Here is a 19,228-nt window from a genome sequence, read left to right as displayed (position 1 = left end):
ATCTAGCAGCTGTGCCATTGAAGAGACTGCAAAACCTTTCGCACTAGTTAGGAATCTTCAAGCCGAAGGAGGGAAAGGTTTCTTGATAGAGTCATGTAACACTCTGTCCTCTGTGAAGCACAAATTAGTACAGTATGTCTTACATTTTATAATTCATAAAATAACAGTTCTGAAATCTGCTCAAGCAAAATTCCTGTGGTTAGGCTGAAAGTGTTCTATTGTCTCTGGCTTTCGTGAGTTAAGTAAAAGCATCAGAAAGGATAATGGCACATTGATTGTGCCATTGTAATGCGATCTGTTATTCTGCAAACACGAACAAGAGGCACTACAAGAAGTAATTGTTGAAATGGGCCCCCGTGGGGATCAGTATATCGAGAGGAGTGAAAATACTTTCCATTCTTCTTTAACACATTTTATATAAAGATTAGGTGGCAGTCTTTGCTTAAGGCTCCCCCAAGGAAAGAAATATGTGCTTTATTATACCAATTAGGTTGGTATAAGAAATCGAGTAATTTGTACTTTTATTCTTCTAATTGTAAAATCTGGATATCTCTCAGCTATACACATCACCGTAGTATGGAAATAAAAATGAATACTTTCGATAAGAGAATAATTTTAATAAATGAAATGTTAATTTTTGTAAGGGTTTTAAAAATATAATTTAAATTTCTTTTCAAAGTGACTTTAGTTTCATATATATTTATGTATATTTTTTTATTTTAATTTAAAATGAATCAAAAATTTTAGTAATCAAATATTGAAAGATTGGGAAGTAATATGAAATCTCACCATTTCTATGGGAAGGAATTCATTCCCCAGTAATTTTTATTATAGAGTTGTTTTAGTCAGCTGTACTCTGATAAGCACCACTTTTAATCAGCCTCTTTGCAAATTATAATTTCCACTTATATGATTAGTGGGAGAAGAGCTCTCTGTATGTGACCTCATTAGGGTACATCCTCATTGTGTGAAAGGAAAGGAGGATTTAAAATCTGTGCAGTCAAGAAAGTGGCAAGAACTTGCAATGTGAAATATAAAATACAGGTTTTACAAAACAACAGTTCAGTCTGAATTATGCTGTTAGCACAAGCACATATGCTATTTTAAGTGACTCTGGAAGGAACCTCTGTGATCACTGGGATGAGTAGTGCCACGTTGCATGTGGTCTCCCATGGGGAGGCATTACTTTAATTGCTAATTCAGTCTTCAGTACTTGCCAGTTCAAAGATCCAAATGTTCACATCTGAGAAGCTATCTCAGTTTTAAAAATCTTTTTTCTCATTCATAAAATGCACATCGCTATAAAATTTAAAACTAATCACCTCTTTTTGCTTTCCTCCTTCAAGAGCATATGGGTTAGTACCTACGTGTTTACAATATGCTTTGCTGCTAATGTGGGACTGTTGTATGGCGTTGTCTGCACTATAGTAATTGTGATTTTCCGCTTTCCCAGGTAAGAATCAATTTATTGGAATGTTCTACTTGCACATCATTATGTATTCTTTCTGCATATTGATTCATAGTCAGGAGACATACAGTATACTGAATTTAAAAACTTAACGTCAGTATTTTAGTTGCAGAAAATTACAAGATAAGACAATTCAAAAGGAAAAGTCACACCCGTGCATTTACCATAGACTAAGGATCTCTACAACATTTTATGGAATGGCATTATTTTGTGATTTCTCTTATTATTACACATCTGTATGATTCATTATGCGAAGGTAGCAAAAAATCAATAAAAAGATTAATAATATTTTTTTTCCATTAGATATTTATTTGGACCTTAATGAGAAATTATGTCTGGCAAGCCTTAGAACTAAGCACCTTTATAAACTCCTAGGTACTATGTTGCACAGGAGTTGGTAGTTGACATTTGCACTGCTAATATAGATTAATGAAACATAACTGCACAACTGTTCTAATGTCTAATAAGTATCTGTTCTCTTTATGAATTAGAAAAGCTGGAACAAATAAACTAGAGCAATCAGAAGTTCTTAAATATTACAGTTACTACTTTGTACCCTGAGTAAAGAGAATATATCATCTGAGGTTCATGATTGATTTGTGCTACAGAATTAATTCACAGATCACCAGACCTGGAAATGACTTGCTGCTTGCATGCAGTTGTTTGCATGAACATTGAATCCCACTGAAATTAAGCTTAATATAGACAGCTTGATTAAATGCTTGTTAAAGTTAACAGTATTAGCCATTTGTGCACGCCTCTGTTCTCTTGGAATAAGGGGCAGAACCAACATGAAAATAGTTTAAAATTAAAAGGCAGTTAAAAATTTTGGAAGACGATTTCTGCTTGAATCAATCAGGACCTTTGTGGTAACCTTCTTCTATTCAGCAAGCTAAAATTTTTGTAAATTCTGCTAGTAAAGCAAAACACAAATTTTCATGTTTTTACTCTGGGCCTGAATGTTTGAGGTCCTCCAACAGTAGAAAGGGAGGGATATCTAGCACAAAAGACCATGATCCTCTGTAGCCTGATCTAACAGAGACCTCAATCTGAATTTGCACTAATTAAAGTAAATAAGACTCTTCCCAGTGATTTCTGTGTTCTTCAGTCAAGCTGCATGTGATTGTCCACCCCATCTAAAGGCACTGAACAAGGTAGCAGCCTTAAAATCTGTACTGTGAAGATGTGGTTAGCTAGATAACATGTAGTAAGTCATGCAGTCTTGAATAAAAGTGTTAGCAGAAGTGAAGCAAGAAAAATATCCTAGATTATTTATTGAGAAGTTTCTGTTCAGATGCCAGAGTATTGGATGTGATACATGTCACGTATCAGAATGTAAATTAAAACCAGCAGCAGCTACAGCTTAATTTATGCAAAGATGAGAGAACAGCTGACTTTTGCAAGGCTCATTTAGCCAGCCCCAATACCTGCAAATACTCTTTCACACTGACACATCTATTAAATGTTTGTATTCTGGGATTATTTCCACTGCCTAGCTTTAGGCACAGAGCTCAGATAAGAGCTAATTTCATAGTCCTCTTCAGTTAATTGTGTTCCTGCAAATGCTGCATTGAAGCAGAAGGTCAACCTACACTGAAGATCAAGCCTACACCTACATAACTTACACCTACACTCACCTATACTGAGCTGCCTTTCCAAGGCAACTTTCTCTTCTCACAGACTGTGTAGAGGGCCCTTTCCAGTTAAGTCCCCATTCTGATAACTAGAATGCAGTGTTCTGCTTCATCATACAAAGCATGTGTCAATTTTAATGATAAATAAAATGTCTTTATTTTTCATGACCTACAGCTATTCGACATAATTATTTCCCCTTTCCTTACAGTATGATTTTGCGGGTAAAAAATGTTAATTAAATCTCTTAACTTTTGATGGTATAGATTATATATGAGCTACACTGGTTTGAGAATAGCTCTCTGGTCAGCTACAAAAGAGTAATTAAAATTAAAATTAAGAAAATAAAAATGAAAAATTGAGATTTTATTCACCAGAGACTTTCATTATTCATATTTTCAAAGTGACATAATTCTAAAATGAGCTTTTTACTCTTTAACTGGATCTATATCAGAAAAGATAAGCTCTCTATGCACAAAAATATGGACAGATTGCATTGTCCCAGCTTCAAAGTTCTGTGCTGTAGTTTGGCATGTATCTCTTCCTGTTTGTGTTCAAGACTACTGAGGATTTGCCTTACAGATTTTCTCTGTGTATTGATTACAGAGCAAAGACGTTGAATTTGAAAAATGTGAAAGAAGTGGAATATAAATACAAAGCAGAAGATAACTGTGTAAGTAATTTTTTAAACTTTTTTTTTGTGTGTGTTTCACTAATTCAGATTTGTTTATTTTCTCTAGTTGGCTGTCAGATTGTAATCAGGGAGGCAAGGGAACATTTTTGTGATATGACCACTTGAAATCTAAAGTCTGTATGATAAACTAAATATAAAACTAGCTGACCATCAGAAATTGGATATCTTCACAGTCATGCTGCTGGTCTGAAAAGAGAAGTTAGGAAAGTCCTCTTAGATCTGTCTTAGTTTATTTGTCATTTTAGGAAGGAATTGCTCTTTGTAAAAGTTTCCTAATTCCTAAGTTTAAGGAAATCTCTTGCCAGGAATCTGAGTAGACAATAGCAGTCTCTGTATTCTTACCAGATTTCCTCATTTCCTGGAAGTCCTTTGGTATTCTCATCATCCTCAGTCTCTTTTCTGATCCCATTTCTGCCACCAGCCCGTTGTGGCTGGACTGTCCCAAAGGGTGCTGTGTGTGGCTGGGCAAGGAGGGACAGCACTGTGAAGTTGTCACAGACTGCTTCACACATCTCCTCACCCTATGCTCAAACAAGGATACCCTCACATGAAAAACGGATGGAAGAATCTCTTCCAAAGACTGTGCTCTTAAAGTTTGGCTTCCTACAAACTCAAACTAACCAGTCAGATTATTTTGGTTATTTTCATTGCAATTATCATCAAAGCTGCTTGTGGTCCAGCCTACGGTAAGAAGAGAAGGGTAATGACCCAGAGAGGTGAACTCCCTCCCTCCAAGATGAAATGGTGGGGCAGCAGCCAAGAGAGAAGTAGAACCATGTGTCCTTTCAGCACAGAGCCCCATCACTGGGACATCTTGCCTTCCCCATCATGGCAGCTTCTACTATGTCCTTTTTCCTTTTCTAATGCTTATGAAGGGTCTTATGTATCAGTAAGCCACATGCTCAGCAGTTATTGTCTCACCATTAAGAAGCTCTTCTTTAAAGAATTTGTTGTTTCTGGCAAATGTCTTCCATCAGAGCTATCTTCCATCAGGGCTAATCCAAACTTCCAGGGGCTCGGGGACATTTACTGTTTTGGCATGTTGAGCAACACTGGAATGTGAAAGGTACATAAGAATGGGGAGGCCTCTGAACTGTGAATTAAAAACAGTTTTGTTGAGGCTTGTCTGCCTGTCAATTATTATGTCACTTTTCACTCTTAAGAAAAACTGTCAGAGATGGGTAACCAAAATTTTATTTGCCTGTTTTTTATCTTATCAGTTCATTAATTATTTTGAGCAAATCCCCATAAATCTTTTCTTAGCTGTGGTTGTTCTTTTTCCTTAATAATTAAGATTAATGCCAGTAACCTAGTAATAACAAACTAGTGTCTGCAGACATTGGGGAAAATAACATTTTGTTAAGGAAGCAAATTGCTCAAGGGCTTATTACACAAAACAAAGAAGGAAAATATTTTTAAGATTGAGAAAAATGCCTTTAATTGAATTTGGAGTCACTGGATTGCAGCAGGCGTTTAGGGTAATTTTTAATGTATGAATGTTAGACTGATCCAAGTTTCCCTGGTAAATAACAGCTTAGACATAAACAACAGGACTTTTAAACATCCAAATATGCAATCTTAATGATCTACCCTGCCATTAAGGTCTGTGGATTTATAGGGGTTATTTCACCAATAAGAGAAAAGACAGTTTAATATGGAAAAAAAAAATCAAAGGGTGTTTAGAAGCTTATGTGAAACACATTGCATCACAGGCGTTCACTTAAAATGAACCTTCACCCAAGTGCAGATGGTGCTGTGCAGAGTGCACTGGGCAATTGCCTGTGTCCTTCTAAGGGATGGTGGGGACAGGCCACCTGAAATAATTTTCCCACTTTCTTAGCAAGGGTACAACAAAGAGGAAGTTCATTTTTCTCGAAGCAATTCTTATTAAGAAAGAACCAAACCAGAGCCAGGAATAACTGAGTCAAATTGGGCACATTTGACCTTGCCCATTCTGGACAAAGAAAGTATATCTAAGTCTGCCATCATGTCTATCTGGCCTTACGATCTGAGCCTTTCAAGTTTTCCATCTTGCACTTTTGGAAGCTTTTTAGCCTCTTGATCATCACAGGCTTTTATCTTTGCACATCAGCCTTCCTTTTTCCTTAGTTTTCATCTTTTACTTTGCCAGTTCTGCTAAAGCACTGAAGTGCCCACTTGTCTCCACACCAAGCTGTGTATAGTGTCATTTTATTGGCATTCGTGGGATGTGAGAGTATTTCTCCATTCAAAAATATATTGTGCTCTCTTTTGCCCTTATTTTAGAGCTTTCTTTCATATAAACTGAGCCATTTTAACTCCCTGCTGTGCCACTTGTCTGACTGAGGTATGTTGGTGATGTGGTATTTACCACAACTGCATTCATAGGTAAATTGCGCAAAGTCCCTGTACACAGTCTGGTGTTCTTTGCCTCGCTTTGGGATGTTTGAAATGTTTCCTTGGTACGATGGTCACTGCTGTGGTGTCCAAGATATCGTCTGGTTCCCAGAAGTCTGAACAGCAGTCTACAATAAAGACATAGTTTTTGTGGTTTGTGGTGAAGATTTTCATTCCTGTTTTGCTTGAAAGTCTGTTGGGAAAACTGCATATCTTCGATGCAATCCCGAAAAATTTTTAACTACTTAAAAAATGGTCTGTGTCAGCTCCACTTTCTTTTGTTTGAGTGTGACCTTCTCACATGACTTTTGTTAGAGAGAAGAGAGGCTTTTTTGACCTATATTCTCTTGCAATTTTTTTGGTTATACTTCCATTATCACACAACCTGTGGAAAATTTAGAGTTCAGTAGAATTAACTTAATTCTATCTCCTACAAAACCAGTATTTAATCATGTGATTGCTGATATCCAATATATTTATATATAAGTAATAATTTTCTTACTGGCTTTAAGGCTTTTTATGAGTGCACCTTGAGAGTGAGAGAAATTTCATTTGTTTTGTGCAAAACGTTCCTCACTTGTACCTGGGGTTTCTGACCTTTATCTGATGTCCTTCCAAAATTGTTTTGCTGTGTAACATCTGTGTTTTGAGGTACACAGTGTGACCAAAGGCAGTGGTAAGCTGGTTGTAACCTATTCAGTGGAGTGCAGAGACAGGATCAAGGCTGACTGATGATTCTTCTGTAGATAATAGAGTTGGTTGTAGATATGTGCTATTAAAGCTCTAAATGTACCACTCAAGGTTGCTCTGGATCCACAAAGTATTTTCATTGAGAAATATCTCTGTACTAAAGTCATCTTCAGATGACTACGATGAATATTGCCAGCTTTCTCCAAATCACCTGCACTTTTTTTCAAGACGTGTTTGTCTAATAAAATATATTCCCTGTCTGCAAATGTTGTCTCGCCTATATTTAGGGATCATACCAACTGAAGTAGTGCTATTATTATTTGTCAGATAATAGTTCTTAGTATTATGAATCATAGTGAGCATGGGTTTTTTCATGGTAACTTGAATTAAATGTAATTTTCATTATACATTACTTATTTTTCCATTCTTACTTCAGTTGTGTGTGAAAGCTGATCAAAAGAGTTATCTGTTGAATCATTCTCACAATCTAAAGCTCTTTTTCACTTAATTTACAGGTATTTTCAGGATTTTTAAATAAATGAGCTTGGGTTTTAGATAAACTTTTCAGCATTATGTTTATTTCATTCCCCAGGAATTATTGAAACAGGTGAAGATAATTTCAGTCAACAATCCATTAATCTTCCTGAATGCCAGGAAATTTCATGCTGACCTGATAAAGATAATCCAGAAGGATAGCATGAGCAGTCAGGTATGTGAAGATGTAAATGAGGATGTGCTATTTGCTTCAGTAATCACAGTGACTGTGTTGAAGATTGTGCTTGCTTTCCTTGCATTCCTTAGAGAATGCAATCAGATACTGAAACAGACATAAAAAGGTAATATTGCAAGTGATTCATTCAGAATAAAGTTGATCCTAATCTTAATCAGATTCAATATGGATTATTTTCTTATTATTACTTGAACATAATATATTTACTATTTCTGTACATGATCCCTTAAGAGACATTAAAGCACTGATCCAAAACTCTAAAATTTATGGAAGAATTTATATAACCTCAGATGATATAAGGCTGGGATTCTAGAAAGATGGTGAGTGGCTACAAATCTGCTTGAATGCAATGTGATTTTTTTTCCTGGACATGAGTACATGAGAGATAGACACTTCATTTCTGACTATAAGTAAATTCTGGAGAATTGGGAAGAAGTTACTACCTTTGAGAAAATTTACCCACATTGTATTCCCTTTTCATTTTTTGCACTGATTGCATTGGAAAAATAAACAGTGTACAAATTATGTATAACACTTGTTTTGGGGAAGAAATCCCTCTTAGTATTTTCCAAGTTTATCTGCATATGACTACTGCAATTTCCTGCAACACTTCCTAAAAGGGAAGAATTAAATTATCATTTGTCTATTAGTACAGTGAAGACATTTCAATACTATGCAATGCTTGCTGTAGGCAATTTCACTCAGTTTGGTAAACTGGGCTGAGCAAATCACAGGCATGACTTAGATGGGTTGTTAGACAGCAATATGTGTCTGCCACCTCTGCTGTCCCTTGACTAAGAGTTGTGCTACTGATGTGCACTTTAATGGGTGGAAATTCAGGATTCAGCTCAGAAAATGTGATGCTTTTTTTGCTTGGTTCTGCTAGCCTAACTGATTTGAATTAGTACGATAACAAACCTCCAAAGAGAGAGAAATCACTTAGGATGCGCATGGAATTAATATATGAGTTAATTTAATAAGTGTAATAAGTTAATTTAATAAGTTAATTTATACATTACTTAGGAGAGATATTTTATCCTTTGTCTTTTCTGTAAGGTACTTGGCAGTACAGTTGCCTGAAGTACTGGTCATAATTTTTTTTTTATTTTTATTTTTTTTTTGAGTGTATTAAAAATGCAGTTTGGATTTTGTTTCTGTGCCTATTTCTGGTTTCAGCTCCTATTTCTACTGAGGCCTTAACATGCATATTGAAATAAATTTTTTTTATAAAACCTCTCAAAATAAAGATACTTTTTTAATAAATTTATATGTAAAAATGTTGTTATTAAAATATTAGCATAGCAGATGAGACTGCAGCAAGTTAATCTCATAAAATCACTAATCTTTTCAAGAACATCTTTCCCATCTTTTTAAAGAAAAGCAAAATATCAATTTAAGTATGTATCTCAGTATTCTTCTGAGGTTATCCAGAATATAGTATATATCCAATAGGGTGTTGGATAGAACATGACTTCAGAGAGAATGAGTTAACTTCTGATATTAAGAAACCGAATTCATATGCATTGCATTGATTTTTCTCTGGTTATTGTGCACTGAACTAGTTTTCCTTGGTATGTCACTACTTTGTTGCTTTCATTTCAGTGTGAGCAGAACACGTTGCTCTGTTCATTTTCCAATGGAAGTTGTCCCGGTGAGTTTATTATCTATAAATTATATTAAAACAAAGATGGATGTAAGTGTGAAAAATGGCTCCACATTTTTCTGTATATTTCATGGGGAACTCAAGTTGTATGGAAACTAATATTTTCAGTTAGACCAAATGTTCAAGGAAACATGAATGCTAAACAGTATTAAACTCTTAACTTTGGTCTAACAGCTCCTGTTTCTCACTCTGTTTTTGACTGACTGTTTTTTAAGATTTCAAAAGTAGGGTGCCCATGAAAGTACCTTTTCTGCAGGACTGAAAGGTTATAGTGGAAGATTCATTGGCCATGGTAGTGGGATTGGAACTAGATGATCTTTAAGGTCCCTTCCAACCCAAACCATTCTGTTTCTGTGAGTGCCTGCTCCATTTTCACAGGAACAACCATGTGCATAATGAGACAGGTAGGCAGTGGGGGGAATCACTTCTTATGTTGCTGCCTGCACTGATCTTCAGATCAGGCCCAGGAGGCTGTTTTGCTCAACTCTGGGTATGTCTTTTTTCCATTCACAGAGTTGAATACTGGTATGAAAAAGTAAAAATAAGATAAGATTAGAACCATGTTAAATCTGCATGATCTTTAAAGCCACATCGGAGAAAATTTCAGAAAAATGTCAACTGAATTATCAGTGACATGATGACTACCAATATTGTACAGCATATCAATACAGTATAGAATAAAGAAAAAGCTCTAGGAGTTTGCTTTCAATTAAGGATTAAACTGGATAATTCCACTCTTCCTGCATTTTATAACGCTTAAATCAAACCAGAGTACTCGCATTCCCGTGGGAGAGCTGTAGCAACCTTTTGCAGAAGATACTTTATACAGATGACTTCATTGCGGATTGAATTAAAACACTGTGTTTATTTAAAATGCTTATAAGCATTAAGGCTGCAGCAGAGAATCTGTTTGGGAGGATGTTGTCTGAATTTCTGCATTTATTATCCAGACTCATGACATTTTTATGATGCCACAGTGTTTAGTTTACTTTGGGCTGACAGAGTGCTTTGCTGTAGCATATCAACCTGTAATAATGGCTATAAGACAAGAAGACTATATCGTATTGTATTGACTATACTGTAAAATACTATGTGTGAGATCAGTACGTATTTCAGTTGCCTTGAAGATCAACCAGTTTCTCATGGTACAGAAGTGACAGACAGTACAAAACCTCTTTTCTGAAAGCCTAAGTCTTAATCTGAGGACTTAAACGCTCTGTTGTTAGTTGTACCAACCAGCCTATGGTGATTCTTTGTGGGATTTTTAAAATAAAAAGCAGAGAGAAAAAAAGAAAAATCCACATGAAGAGAAAAACAAAATATGGAGCAAAATTTTCAGGAAGGAGGGGAGCAGGAGGACACAATCCTTAATCCTTATGTCAGTTGCCCTGGAAAGCATGGCAACTTATGTCTTTGTCATAAGGAAAGAAAGAACCTTTCCTTTCTCCTTTTGGGGGGTACTGTCTGTATCAGCACCAAATGAAACAGCTGCTGTTGCTCTTGCACTGGTCCAAAGAGGGAGCAGGTGTGTACCTACCCCTCCATTTAGAAGCCAGGCAGCCTCTAATGCAATGCAGCAGGGAATTATTACATTGAACAGCCTAGCAGATCTCATAAATCCTTTCTAGGCTTTTATCACAATAACGTCAGACAGGAAGTTCCCTTAAAAATTCTTTATTTTTGTTTGGTATGTATCTATTGCTGTACTTTGGACAGTACAAAGACAGTAAACCTCTGGAGATTCAAGTTCAAAAGGCTCTGGCTCTCAGACTACTCCCACAAAGGAATTACACCATTATAAATTTGCATCTTGGTGAAATTCTAAGTCCTCTCAATAGTTTGAAATCTTTACCTCTGCTCTACCAACACCATTTGTCTTAAATCATCTTTACATTCAGAATTCCTTTCCTTCATATCTTTTTTTTTAGTTGTGTGCATTATGATAACAAACATTTGTTCACAGAACAATGTAAATAAGATGTGCATTATTTTCTAGTTTTCCCTTCATGAAAGCCAGGAATCATTTATCTATGTGCTAGTTCAGGATGCATTTAGAACAGTGTGTTTAGATTAAACACAAGGTGGCCTGACGTTTAAGAATAAGACCTTTGCAAACCTTGCCAACATAATTTTTTTCTCCAGCAACAATACATGATAGTATATTAAAAAATTAATCAAACAAAAGCCAGCACAGTAAAACCTTAGGAAAATGAAACACTTCAGTTTACATATTTTTCTTCCTTATGGGTGAATATTAAGTTAAACCCTAGGCAGGTGTTTAGGTACTACAGAAATCAATGTCATATTAGAACTTAAAGGAGAGTTATATCTTCTATGTATCCCATGAAAAATCTTCCAAACAAGCCAAGTTACTCTCAGGACTCAATTAGAAATTCAAATTTGAAGAAACAATTGTTTAATCTTTGTGATTCTATGCTGTCGAAAACATTAATAATAGTTCTGCCTGTCATCACTTCATCCCATTGCTCTAAAGGTCCTTCATTTGTGCTTCTAAAGTGTGCCATTTGCTTGCCTGATACCCCAGAACATAATAGTAACACTTTTAATGTGATAGTAAGGGTTTATTTTGTTGAGCTATCTTTATTCTTATACCCACTTCCTAACTATTCTCCCTTTTAATTAAAGTTTTTTGTTTCTCAAATGTGTAGGTGAATCTGTGCAGTCATGTCACAGTGAGAGATGTGTTTTGATATTAGATTGCAGTGGACTGAATTTCTTTGACTACACCGGAGTCTCAATGCTTCTTCAGGTATTCATGATATCAGACAAATTCTGTATATATTATAATTACACATATGAGTTATTGGGGGAACTACTAGTTAAACTGCACTATGTTTATATATAACATTACATTAAAATATTTCCAAATATTTTGGGTAACTGCAAATGTACATATCTGTATGAAAGGAAGATGAATTTCTGAACTTTTTTTTTTTTTAATTTTGAAGTTGTTTTAGGTTATATTTCACCCTTTCGTGTAAGTTGGAGTGGAGCCATGTGTAGATTTACCCCTTTAAAATTTTAGCTTTTAATTCTGTGATTTTATGTGTATGTCCTGCTTCCTGCTAAGCCAAAGGTCAAAACATGATCTCCATGTTTTCTCCTGTGGGTGACATACCCAGCAGACTGGGTTCAGGCATCGCAAGAGCTTCAAGATGCTCCCAGAGGGCTAAAATGGGTAATCGCTGGTTACTGTGATGAATGGAACTAAACCCAGATGGCAGCTGTCCACAATTGGTGTTCCCCAGGGCCAGTACTGGGCCCAGTCCTGTTTAATATCTTTATTGATGATTTGGATGAGAGGATCAAGTGCACCCTCAGGAAGTTTGTAGAGGACACCTAGTCAGGAGTGTTGATCTGCTGGTGGGTAGGAAGGTTCTGCAGAGGGGTCTGGACAGGCTGGATCGATGGACCAGGGCCAGTGGTGTGAGATCAGAAAGGCCAAGTGCTGGGTTCTGCACTAGGTCACAAACAGCCCCATGCAGCCCTACAGGCTGGGGGGAGAGTGGCTGGAAAGACATGGTTTAGCAGGGGACTTGGCAGTGCCTGGTTAATGTTTGGACTCGCTGATCTTAAGGGTCCTTTCCAAACTAAACAATGCTATGCATAAAAAGCAGTTCTATATAGAAGATGAAAAATTATGTTCAAAAGCTGTTCCTTACATTTCCATCAGGTCTGGAGTTTAAAAGCTGTGTAGTGAGTACAGAGTTAAATGGGTATGCAAGGTTCGGTTTGCATAATTTTTTTTGAGTAAGATAGAAGACTAGATTTGAACTTGGGTCTCAGCCCAGGCCTTTTCTTATCCTAACAATTTTTTTCAATTTTTTCAGTTACTCCACTTACCCATTGTACAGTGAAGTAAGTGTTGCCTTAAAAGATTTGAAATTAAAACTACACATATAGATAGGGATATAGTAAAAAAGAAAACTGGAAAAATAAGGTTAGTGGGAGTTTTTCTTTATCACACATCCCTTCAAAATATAGGGCATTCAATAAAGTATTAATTTAAAAAAAATCGTGAAAATTATTTCCAAAAGTTCTTAGAGACCTCTGAACTGCAAATTATGTCAAAGAAGCGTCTGACAAATTTGTGAGAGGTAAGTCTGGTCTGGACTGTGAAGTGCACAGGTTGGGTGTGAAGCTTCTGGATGAATGGCTGGTCCAAAACTGAATTACTCAGAGAAGAACACACTCAATGTATCCTTTTTGTTACACTCCTCCCAGAATGTCATCACTGATGTCAGAGATAAAGGGATTTTTGGACTGAGTATGGCTTTTGGTTTATTTTTAAAAATAGGGTATTATGATGGGCTTCTCACTGAATCTCTTCTTGGAGAATTTTTCCACTTTACATGGATAATTTTAAAATTTTTTTTTATTCAGGAAATCCTTTGAATATTCCTCATCCGGTAGAAAAAGGCCTTACTCTGGTTTTAGAGTCATTTTCCCTTTTTTTCTTTTTCGTTTTTATTTTCTCTTTTATTCAACATTTGGTCTCTGTGGAGTTGACCATTTTCAAAGAAAGAATAAAGAACAACTTACTGCAGAATGATGGTTATGGTGCTTTTCTGATAAACTGCTGAAGCATCAGTTTCCTAGGTCTGATTTCTGTCTGTGTGGACTGGTAGGTAAGCATATGGCAAAGAGATGGGAAAACACGCTGAAACAGGAGATCTGGAAATAAAACCCTCCAAAAATTATAGTAAAAAATGAAAAGTTGTTAATCGAATTCAGTTTTCATTCTCGGCAGAGCTGCAGAGTACTGGGAAGAGGGGGTAGGAATCGGTGTGGGTTGGTGGTTGCATTATAGAAGGGCTCGCTCTGGTGGCTGCTGGCAGTACAGCTGCTACAGCAGCATTCCAGGTACTCTGCCTACCTTGGATATGGGGTTTTCTTGTGTATTTTATTCTCTGTTTAAACAAGTGTTTGAGGTTTTTTTCATTTCATGTTTTCACACATTTAGATTTACATGGACTGTAAGAACAGACACATCGATGTGTTGCTAGCACACTGCAAAGGCAAGTATTATCTTACAGCAAACATTTTAATGTGATGGTTTATATATCCACTATTTTATCAGTGCTCATGAGTTTGTTTTATTGCAGCTTCCCTGATAAAAGCAATGCAGTATGGTGGATATCTTGAATCTGAAAATCCTGTCTTTTTTGAATCTATTTCTTCAGCAATTGATGCCATTAAAATTCACAGGGTAAGACTTACAAGCAGGGGTAGGTGAATTATTGAGGGTTTCTTGGATGCTCACAGCACTTTGTTAAAGTCTGGGAAAGTCTTATTTACTCCGTAAACCTTTTGGGCAGAAATCTTATCTGTCTATTCTCCACAACTGGTCTTCAACCTCACAATGCAGTTACCCAGTTTTTTTGCTGCTAACACTCTCTTCCCACCACGATCTCTCCTTTTGCAACATGTTCTCATTCTTCCATTGTAGATCCAGAGGCACGGTGTTAAGGTGCATTAATCTGGGCACATTCTCCACTTATGTCTCTAGAAACACCTGACACAGCCTCTCGGTGAGGCGAATTAACTCACACACAGTTCTACATTACTGAAACTATTATCCCTCCTGGGTTGCTTGAAGCTACTTCACAGCACTACTCTGGTCTGACTGAAACACTTCTGGATACCCAGCAAGTTTAGTTTGAGCTAGTCAGCTTGTCTGTGCCCTGCACTGTAGCATGCCGTGTTGGCTCTCCAGTGGAAAGAGGGGAGAGGAATTGTACGAGGTGTAAGAGAGAGAGCTAGAGGGAGAAGGAAGGCTTGGGTCAGAAACTGAGGCTTGAGGCTTGAACATGCATTGACTTGAATATGTATTTACTTGCTCAATGATTCTTGCATTTCTTATTAAAAATATTGTAAACCTGAGCTTTCCTCATATACTATGTGATGCTTTTCCATTGTAATGCCACTGTAACCAAGTGTGCATTACAAGTAGTGTACTTTCCCATGGTTTTATTTATGATTCCAAACATGGCTGGAGCTTGGCTCAAGCCTTCCCCAAGAGACATTAAATGGTCTGTGGTTTGGTTGTTTGATTTTTTTCTTAATTTTTTTTTTTTTATTTTGCTAATTAAATTTGAGTTGCCCATGGAAAAAACCCCACTTTCTATTGATTTATCCAGATTAAATTGAGTTGGCACAGTTGGTCTAGTGGGTTGACCAGAAAAACATGGTCTTTTCAGTGCTTTCCAACATTTTTCATTATGTTGCCCTGCAAAAAATAATTTACTGAAATGGTAACTGCAGGGCAAAAATAAAAGGGATAGCTATTGTATATTTTGTCTGGGTCTGATTAGGTGATTTAGAATGAACATGGTGTTATAAAATGCCTGCATTTTTATTGGCATTAATTAACCTTCCTAACATTCTTGTAAGATACTACCATTCTCATTTTATGGCAAAGGGACATAGATAGACCAAACATTCAAAGTGAAAAGGGGGAGTTAGAGCTCAGGAGTCCATTTTTCTAGGAACTGATGGCATGTTTCCATCAGAGCTGCTAGGCAACTCAGACTTCCATGTAGTGGCTTAGCAGTTTAGTCTGGAAGGCTTGCATCCAGCCTCAAATTTTAAATGTAATTATGAACATTGTATATATTCTACTAATGTTTCTTCAAAGTGTTCAAAGTGTGAGCTTCAGAGGATTTCGTGTGTTTATCAACACCTAAAGATAAGACGGAGGGGAGTGAAAAGGCAGGGTGGCTGCAATAGCAGCACCACACTGTAACTACCAGTCTGTCTATGTATTCCTCCTGAGACTTTTTAAGATGCTGAGGTCAGTAGGACTTTTGGTTGTTTAAATTAAGAAGTAGGTAAGATAGAAAAAAACTGGAGGAAGGAGTTGGAGACAAATAGAAAGTGATTTGTTAGGACTTATATTTCAGCTTCCCACCACAGAAAGGAACAGTCTTTCTGTCTTTCTGACAGTCTTACTGTCACAAAGGTAGAGGCAAGAGGGTTTCATGGTTCATTTCCAACTCTGCTGCTGTTCAGAAATGCAAAGATGCTCTTATTTCCCTCCTCCAATGATAATGTTGTGTCATTCTCATTTTTATGTTTATAAATTGATAAGAAACTTGCCTGTTGCTTTATGCAGTCCATACTAATAATAAATTTTTGGAATAATAATCTTTATAGTGGTGGCATTTTCAACCTAGCACTCCTTCATCTGCTAATTTTACATTATATCTAAGGAAAAGTTTATAATACTTTTTTTTCTGTGTCTCTCAATTTAGAATTACAGCAAGTACAGTGAACAGAGTGAAGTGTGATGCCCACCCATTGACTATGGCTAGTTTCATCTGCTCATATTCAGAATGAACTGCACCATGGTTTCTGCTTAGTTTGTTTTCGCCAGTGGATCTCATAGATGATCTTTTGTATGCCATATATATTTAGTATATTCAGTAATGACAGATCTGCCTTTCAGAAAGAAAGTCTTTCAGCTGCTATCACTCAGAGAATGTTCATGCAATTGTTCTATAGTGGTTTTATATAATATTTTTGTATACATTTAGATAAAAAAATTATTAAAAAGTAGATATGAGGTACTGATTGTGTTTACCAGTGAGGTATATTCTTTTAGATCTCTTTTGTCATACCATTACTTGTAATATGCATCTGTAGTTTTGTGTATGGAATAGAGACATTTTGAATTCTTAAAAAGTATGTTATCATTGATAGAGTATATGCAGTATGCCATATACAAATCCATACTGTTTCTAGTGTCTTTACTTACCCTTCCTTCTGTTCAAGACAGCCATTTGCAGTAACAGCATCATATCACAGCTATCATATGCTTCCATTTTGCATTCTTGGCTTTGTATGCTTTTTAATGCCTACCCAGGTCAATGGGAAAACTGTATACACAGAAGGCAGTTGCATGCTGACTAAGTGCCCCTTAGATTGTCCTCCCCTCTAGTAGTTGTCATGAGTTATAAGTTGCTACATTTGCAAAGCCACAGGTGTTCTTTAGCTCAGACTGGTTCTTGTTTCCAGCACAGAATAGTCTTTATTTCCAGTTTGAGCTGTGATTTGTTTGGTATTGAAATCTTCATCTGTGGCAGCTGAGAGATGATAGAGGAGACACATAAAGTGTGTGCCACATTTCAGCCCTAATCCTGATTAGGGATGTGCAGTACTGTGTGTGAGCACACAGAGTGGGTGGAGGAATTCACAGGTTGAGCATTTGGTTTGTATTTATGGGTTATCAGTAATCATACTAGATTATACTATCACATCAGTATCATGTTATATGGCAACACACTGAGGCCTTCCAGTTCCTGAAGGAAGCCTACTAGAAACATGCAGAGAGAGTATTTACAAGAGCATGTAGTGACAGAAGGGGAAACAGCTTCAAATCGAAAGGGAGTAAGTTTAGCTGAGATATTAGAAAGAAATTCTTTACTTTGCAGGTAGAGAGGCACTGGAACAGGTTGTCCAGAGAAGCTGTGGATGCCCAGGCCTGGAAGTGTTCAAGGCGAGGTTGGATGGAGCTGTTAGCAATTTGTTCTAATGAAAGGTGTCCCTGCCCATGGCAGGGTGTTGTAACTAGATAATCTTTAAAGTCCCTTTCAACCCAGGCCATTCTATGATACAATGTATGACTTTTTTGCTCTTGCCTTTGTTGCCATATGTGAACACCAGCAATTAAATGTGAGTTGAGCAAAAAGGAATCAAAACATGAGAAAGGATTAGGTAGTAGGGTTTTTTTTCTCACCAACTTAAAAAATCTATGGAAGCTAACTGCCCTTATGGCCTTCTTAGCACTAGAGAGAGGAGGGAAGTACAAGAATACTTTGTGCAGCTGGAGGCTGTAGGGAAAATCTAGTGCTGTGTTCTGTTTTCAGCAGTAGTTACACATGTATGCTTGTCTGGGCCGTCCTTGCTCTGTCTGCCCAAAGCTGCTGCCTGAAGGAGATGAAGTGGCTTGTGCAGTAACTTTCATGTCCCTGCAGATAGCTGTGTTAAGACATTGATAAGCTTTTCTTCTACTCTTTTCTTCTACTCTTTCTTCTACTCTTCTTTCTTCTTCATCTACCACTCTCGTGGTAGATGACAATGTGAGAGAGCCATGGGGTTTTTGCCTTTTCAGTTATGAGTAACTCTTGGAGTTATTCCCCACTTTATCTCACAGATGACCAGAAATGTTCTGTACGTATTTTTCTGAAACTGCTTTTATAATTACTATGCAAAAGGTTGATAAATAACTGTGAGAAGCTCATTATACATAGGAGAAATAAATTCTGTATATTGTCCCAAGTGCATTAATTTCAGATGCTGTAGTTGATTGCAAATGACTCATTACATCATTGGACTCAGTAACAGGCTATAACATTTGATTAATAATTTCCTCAAACAGTTTTAGTAATTTATTAACACTTTAGAAACTATTTACAATGTACTTTAATTGTAGAAGCATCAATTTTATGTCACAGCTGAATGGAGATTTCTACTTAACTGCAAACTGAATAAATGAATAAATGGTATCTTTTCTACTAAGTTCAGCATTTATTCTTTGGTGGGTAAATGTTTTTCTTCTGAAGATGTACAGATAAGCTGATTAATGAAATTGTTAAAAATAGGGTCTTGAACAACGATAACATCTACCAGGAGACTTTCAGTTTTGTTCTGAATGATCTTTTAAATGGAATAACTCAGATACATTTAAAATTCCTTGTAGTATTAGCCCTTGATGAAACCCTCTGCATCAAATGATCAATTTTGTAGTGCTTATCAAAATTACTTCCAATTTCTACTGCATTCAGTAGGAATAAATTTTCCACAATTTAAATGGCTGGTTTGGGATGGACATTTATCTCTCATTAGCTCAAAGACCTTCTAGTGACACACTGTCATTTCAAAAAGTGTTTCACCAGTGTAAGACTTCAAATTCAAAATGTCTTAATGCTGTGATTACTTCTTGATTTTCTCTCG

At 36.5% G+C, this 19,228-nt stretch overlaps 1 protein-coding gene across 2 annotated transcripts in view; it reads left to right on the top strand.

Annotated features, from left to right (window-relative positions):
- SLC26A7 (solute carrier family 26 member 7) overlaps positions 1-18,884 on the top strand; it is a 67,847-nt gene extending 48,963 nt beyond the window's left edge. For both annotated transcript variants that reach the window (XM_050312483.1, XM_050312476.1), the window contains 8 exons: positions 1,347-1,453; positions 3,707-3,773; positions 7,453-7,569; positions 9,193-9,241; positions 11,923-12,023; positions 14,238-14,292; positions 14,380-14,483; positions 16,528-18,884. In XM_050312483.1, the coding sequence (XP_050168440.1) occupies positions 1,347-1,453; positions 3,707-3,773; positions 7,453-7,569; positions 9,193-9,241; positions 11,923-12,023; positions 14,238-14,292; positions 14,380-14,483; positions 16,528-16,563 (636 nt within the window). In that variant the 3' untranslated portion in view covers positions 16,564-18,884. The remainder of the gene's footprint in view (positions 1-1,346; positions 1,454-3,706; positions 3,774-7,452; positions 7,570-9,192; positions 9,242-11,922; positions 12,024-14,237; positions 14,293-14,379; positions 14,484-16,527) is intronic.
- Positions 18,885-19,228: the final 344 nt, after the last annotated feature.

Source organism: Myiozetetes cayanensis, unplaced genomic scaffold (assembly GCF_022539395.1).
Source record: "Myiozetetes cayanensis isolate MyiCay16 unplaced genomic scaffold, myiCay2020 scf1, whole genome shotgun sequence".
In the NCBI taxonomy this organism is placed as follows: Eukaryota; Metazoa; Chordata; class Aves; order Passeriformes; family Tyrannidae; genus Myiozetetes; species Myiozetetes cayanensis.
This window is presented reverse-complemented; position numbering and strand designations above follow the sequence as displayed.